We start from the raw sequence: 6,640 nt of genomic DNA, 5'->3' as shown, positions 1-6,640 counted from the left end.
TCTGCCAACTAGAGGATGAGAGCTGAACTTGTGTATATCATCGTGGACATGTTGTATCTGTGTGGGTGTTCCGCCAGAATACTAAATCTGTCCTTGTATCTGCGCGATAAAAAAAGATCTTCACGAAGCAAAACAATGTGTGCATGATAGTAAAATACACCCGTTTGCAAACAAATTTGGTTTTGCGAGAGAATCGCCTTCGAACCCTCTGAATCTCCCGTTTATGATGTTTTTATATAGTAGTGTATTACATCCATGTGTGTGCATGATGTGCATTCAATGTGTGCTTCACAAATACCTCAGGAATAATCATGAAGAGCATGCACTTTTTTTAGAATGTACATGAAATTTTCGATATTCGCATAAATTCTGCCACTACTACTCACGGTATACTTAAGTAGGTATTTCTTAAGCGCATTGTATGCAGATCATACGGAACTTAGTAATGAAGCCTTTGAGAAGCCTGAGGTCGCACCGGACCTGGAGATGAAAAGGACAAATCAAACGAAATGTGGCTGGATAATAGACAGCCGCAATTCATGCTGTATTTGAGAGTGCAAAAAAATACAATAAGTATTGATAAGTACATTTATCAAAACGGTGAATATGTTTGATTAAAATGAGGCAGAAGCTGCTGTGAACCGACACCGTCTGTCCACATAAATCAGCAATTTATGATAGTTCAGGGGCTGACTAAGGCTTTGAGACCGGTACCCAGAATATAGTATCGATTTTTACAGTTGAAATAACATCTACGGTGCTTGAATCCCCCCACTATCTACCTCATGGAGCTACCGAGCGAACAACAATCAAAACGGAATCCTCAGGAATGTTCTGCTATTTGGTTGGGTTTATTATGGAACAGCTCATAAACCATTGGGAACCCCAAAAAAGGTGTTCGCTCTCCAAGTGCGTATGCTGCCTGTAGAAGGCACACTGAGTTCAGACGTAATACAATACTCATAAAGTTACCGAAAATTCTTCAAAACTCAACGACCGGTTTTTTTCTTCCTTTCGGCTCATCAGGTAGGCACAGTGTCCGAGGTTCCGTCAACTTCACGTTCTATCTGAATCCATATTGCATAAAATTAGACAACTACACTCAGTTGCTTAAAAAATTTGGTTTCCGAAGTAGACAGTCAAAAGGCAGCGAAATTTTCCGTTCAAGTGTAACGTAAGATTGACTAGAACTGGGCAAGTGCGTCTACCTGATGGGTCCAAGAAGAGCTAAACCGGTCATGGGCTGTCGAGTAATTTTGAGTAACCTTATGAGTAGTGTATAACGTCTATAAATGCATCCTGATATCCTAAATATCGTGCCAAAATAAACAGGAGGCGGTCTATATGAAGGACAATCAGTTGAACAAAATTTCATAAACTAGACATTCAGTTGAGTCCCTCGTAAAAATCAAATTGTTTCGCAAGTGAGTGTATTTCTCGGAAACTGTCCCATTCGGGTTCAAGTAGAGAATAAGATTGACGGAAGCTCGGGAACTACGTCTAACTGATAAGCCCTGACTATCGTACCAGTTAAAAAAATCAAGGGGCCAAGTGCAGCACTTTCAGTTCCTCAGAAACAATATAAACGAGATATTCAGCTATGTTCCAGACGAGTCTCCCGCAAAACCATATTTGTTTGCAAATGAGTGCACTTCACTAATACACTTCACAGCATCTGTTGTTACTCCGAGGAAAGAGGCAAGCTTCCAGAGCCCACACTTTGATCGAGGCATAGAAAGAGATCTGACTGTGGAGACCGGATGCTCTCCGTGCCAAAATTCTCGTTGTTCAGTTGACATACGTCGCGACACATGTTCACGTTGCTCATTCTTGTTGGTTGTGTCCAACTACAAGATTCATAAAATAGAAGAAACGTGTAAGGATAAAAAGACACCAGTAGAAAATATGGAACCAAGTATGCAGTGGCGCAGCAATGACTACTGTTAGAACAGAGGCAAATCGTTTGTGAGTCAACAATTGCTTTGGGCGAGTAGGTAACACCATCAAGTCACCTGTTAAACGCAGATTTTGGTCTGGCCTGTGGCTAGCACAAATCGAGAGTCTTGCCGTGACTGCGCCTAGTAAATTAGTATTGTTGTAATACGTGGTTAGTTTGGTTGTTGGTCTGTTCGCCGAGCTTGGCAGTTGGATTGCAAACGTTTCATCACCAATCGAGGTGACATCGTCAGTTCAGGGTTTAGTGGGTGAATTCCTCCTCTTCTGCCTGTGATTATATAGCTTCTAAACAGTATTTGGTAGTTCTGGAGACGGTAGTCGTGTAGTTTGATTGGTCTTCTGTGAATCTCACGTGGTTTCAACCTCCTGTGTCTGGTTGGTTCGTTGGGTACGTTCAATTCGGCAGTTCTGTATGTGGTTGACGTGCTGGGATTCGGTCGTTTCCTTCTTGCTTTATTGGGTGGGTTTTACTCATTTGATTGGCCTTCTGTTTTTCGTGATTTTCTTCCTTTGACCCAATTACTCCGTTGGTTGCCGTTAGGTTTCTTAGCTCCGAGTCCCGTGGCCGTGTGGTTCTTTCGCTCGTAACGGCTGATAGACTGGGTCAATGTCGACGTGTTTATTGATCGATCGACATTGACCCAGTCTATCAGTCCATGTGGTTAGTGTATTTGGCCGAAGTATTCACAGTGACAGCCGTTCGTAGTTGAGTTTAGTTATCACCCCGGGAAACGCACACTTTGTCCATTGTGTGTGCTCTGACATGGGCTAAAAACTCCTACGGGGGCGTAACATTAGTGTTGACCGAATTCTTCTCATTTAAACACTTCGGCCAAGTTCTTTATGACATAAGGAAGTCAAACACGGTGACCAGCAAACATGTAAATACTTTGCGGATGACGGCGGGGAAGAAAAATGTGATGTACGAGGTTCAATGTGAGAATCGTAACCAACACTAATTGGGGCAATCGGGACGGAAGCTGTCAACCAGGTCTCGTGAGCAAAGATCTATTGGAGAACGTTAGAGAAGAAACAGCAGAGTTGAATCTAAAGCCTTGATGGACAAGGCTGGAATATGCCTCCAATCAATAAATAAACGGATCGAAATGAACATCGAAAGGTTCTGAATGAACAAAAAACTCAGGAATCACTTAGCTGAAGGCAGAGAAGCGCAACCAGCAATCAAGCTCAGGGAAATCAAACCACAAGATAACACAAATTTCGGACTGGCCAATCAAAGCGCAGGACGGTAACTTCTAATTCTGGAAGGCACTGGGATGACCAAACAAATCAGAGGAAGACGGACGATAACACAGGACAACCTCCAAACAGACCAATTAGAACAATAATTAGAAATGCAATGCCGTCTATCATATGTGATCTTTCCGACGACCTAATCGAATACAAGGTATACGGACTACCATGCAACCAACCGATGAAGTTAGGATAAAGCTATTCTTCGGCCAGCCAATCACATCAGGAAATATCATTTACTCTCTTGCGAACTGCACAACCACAAGCAGGTGGGTAGGAAGCTCCTCAAAAACCGTGCATGAATGATTCCTTCACGATTGGAGGTAAAAATTTCACAGGCAACTTGTCACGCTCGGTGAACAGACCAACAGTCATCTGATCTACGACTGATTTGATCCTCAGACTACTCAAAGATCGTAACTGGTTGAATCCAGCCCGTTCTTTTCGACTGGTTTTCACGCCGTTTGAGCTCGTGAAAACCGTGGTCCATTTTGTCAGGAGCAGCCGTCCACATTTTAGTAAGATTTATGCTACTGCCGCATTCTCTTGATCCTGTCCAAAACACGTGTTGACACCTTCGAACCGAACTGTCCGATAGCTCATTACTGTCCCCCCCCCAAAAAAAAAACCTAGGAGTTTTAGGTTAAGATACATCGATTGTAATCCCCAGTTTCATGGAGTAAAAAGCAGCGAATTAAGTAAAACACTGTGTTCTCATCTTCTGTGGTTTTGCCAAGGAAAGCATATTGATCAACGAGTGATATACCATTTTATACTAACTGTGTAATAGATACTTTAAAGAAATCAAGCTTCAGTGTGTAACATCTGTAGAAGTCGATTTTTCACCAATCGTTTTGTCGCATGAGGCTGCAAGAAGTTATCACAATTCATTCATACTCTTCGAACAGTACGCAAATCATATAGCAGGTTTGGCCTAGTTGGCTCCTATCGCAAAAGAATGTTACATCCAATGCAAGAGTGCTCACATATTTGTTCTCACAGCTTCCTGAGATTTACCCAAGGCAAGAGCTTGAGTACAACCCTCAAAGAATACTTAGAAAGCGGCCTTTTTAGTGTATGTACTGACCTGGAAAACGTTGTTGCCATCTTGTGTTGGAGTCATGATTACCATGGTTAGGATCATAGTAATACCAACTAATACCATGGCGCATCAACCTACTGCGCAGCGGAACTATCATGTGAAACAGGGCCATGCGAGTACTCCCGCACGTCTGAACTACGTACGATTTCAACATGTGCCGGAGAAAGGTCAAAAAGGGACACAGAAAAGTTCATGCTCACTCGATGGCCAAGGCACCCCGTACACAAGCGCACAGACAGACACATCTATGATCAACCGAGACAAAGGAACAACCGCCCGAGAACCGATGTGGGCGTGTAGAAGAGTGGATCGACTATCAAATACGGTCACAAGTGAATCATATATATAAGTTTGTAATTGCGTTAATACACAGTTCCTTCTGGTCGCCTTCTTGTCTTCTGACTATAACCCAGTAGCGTCAGGGAAGGTGAAGAGATGCAACACCAATCGAATAGATCCTTCCTACTTTTTTTATGGAAAATCAGACGAAAAATATATTAGCAAAATTATGCATGAACCCCGTATTGTCTTCTGAAAACACAACACTCGTTAAGCTCTTCTCCCATCGTCTATTTTGTGCCGTTTTCGCCACATATTACTAATTACCATAAATATTCACGACATACTGCAATTTATTCTGGATACTTGTTAGGTGTTGAACGACAGATACTTTTTACGTTCGTAGCAAAATATTGTTCGCTCCGATAGAAAGGATGATATATGTATGCTGAGGGTAATTTGTTGAATTAGACTTTTCCCGTTCATTGCGCCACTGTCGAAGTAGGTTACCGTAGAACTCAATACTGCATATTGAGTTGTAAGCTACTACTTTCCTTCCAACCACAAACCGAGTCGTTTAAATTAATCTGTTGAACTGTTTTTTTCGGTATTAGATACCATGGGGTTAACTTTCGCGCGACCGCACTTTTCGTACAACGGTCGAATCTCTACGGATTTATCGTAAATGAATCCTGTGAACTTACAAAATGAAAGTAGGTAACTTTCAGACATGTTGTCAGTGGTACACGTACTTTTGCGAAGATGTACTGTACGCATCTAGCTTTCTCTTACAAGCAGCTTTCGCTCCCATTTATCTCCGTCCTTTTGCAAGGTGATGAGGATTGGCAGACAGTATGTTGGCGTATAGCGTACAGGGAACTGACACGAGTACTGGTATTACCAATGTACTTTTCCTAATTACTTAGTGAGGACTGAAATCCGATGTGTTCAGTCGATTGAGGCAGACCCAGTGAAAAACTTTGCGAGATTGTCTGCACCACAGTAAGATCTTCGGTATGTATCATTCATCCGAAATATTTTCACATTTTCAAAGACATCGCAAGATGGATAAGGCATAACTTCTTAATAAATGTTAGAAAAAGCCCAAGTCTTGATTGGGGTCAGTGGTTTACTTCTGGCTGTCCAATTTTGGAAACTATTGTGTTTTTGTTTATTATTGTTTTTCGTTGGATACGTTACGGGCGATAATTGTTGGTCAATAACAGTTGTTTCATAAATTTGTGGAGTCGCGAGGCGTGTGGCTCTAAGGTCAACACGTTCTTCGGGACATCCTTGCGCTTTCAGAATATACTTTGTTGAATCTGCCTGAACGTTCACTTAAGCGGTTCAGAATATACTTTGTTGAATCTGCCTGACCTAGTGCAAATATTTATGCATATATTCTTACAGTATTACATAAATGTAAGTGAAAGTCTGCGTAGTTTGGGCAGGTCTTCTTATTCACATTGTGATATCAACAGTTTCGTTGATGAATAACTTCGACTTGTCGAATTTCGGTTATCAGCTTCAGTTCAATGCCTGTTCCTGGTTTGATAATCAATGATTTACCTGAGAGTGAATGGATTTTATGAGGTTCGTTCACACGTAGACCGAAAATATTTCGCCGAAAATATCTCGCTTTGCCAGATAAAAATCATACGTACATACAACAGTAATATACCACCCAGTTCTCTTGAATACTGAACAGCAAGAGGAGTTGGGATCTTTGTACTGCAGGATTATGAAGAAAATATCATTGGCTGTTCGCTTCACTTTGTTATGAAAATGCGTTAAGAATACTGACCCTGCGCTTGGCGAATAAAAAAATAGATGAAACTAACACTAAACAGTTTAAACAGCATAAAACAAACTACTCACAAGGTTGTTGAAAACTCTTCGACAGCGCACGACCGGTTTCGCCCTTCTTGAGGCTCATCAGGTGGGCGCAGTCCCCGAGTTTCCGTCAACCTTATGATCTACTTGAACCCAAATTGGACTTTTTTCGAGAAATACACTCATCTGCAAATCAATTTGGTTTTCACGGGAGAC

The 6,640-nt window shown here is 41.8% G+C and overlaps 1 protein-coding gene across 1 annotated transcript in view; it reads right to left on the bottom strand.

The window, feature by feature from the left end:
* Nucleotides 1–2,108: 2,108 nt before the first annotated feature.
* Nucleotides 2,109–6,640, bottom strand: part of T265_05853 (hypothetical protein) — a gene marked incomplete at both ends in the record, with an annotated part of 7,851 nt that continues 3,319 nt past the window's right edge. The window contains 4 exons of the mRNA XM_009170974.1: nucleotides 2,109–2,403; nucleotides 2,428–2,602; nucleotides 4,513–4,714; nucleotides 6,256–6,322. Coding sequence (XP_009169238.1) covers nucleotides 2,109–2,403; nucleotides 2,428–2,602; nucleotides 4,513–4,714; nucleotides 6,256–6,322 — 739 coding nt within the window. The remainder of the gene's footprint in view (nucleotides 2,404–2,427; nucleotides 2,603–4,512; nucleotides 4,715–6,255; nucleotides 6,323–6,640) is intronic.

This window comes from Opisthorchis viverrini, assembly GCF_000715545.1.
Source record: "Opisthorchis viverrini unplaced genomic scaffold opera_v5_117, whole genome shotgun sequence".
NCBI classification, from domain to species: Eukaryota; Metazoa; Platyhelminthes; class Trematoda; order Opisthorchiida; family Opisthorchiidae; genus Opisthorchis; species Opisthorchis viverrini.
The sequence above is the reverse complement of the archived record's forward strand: the minus strand, read 5'-3'. Positions and strand labels throughout refer to the sequence as shown.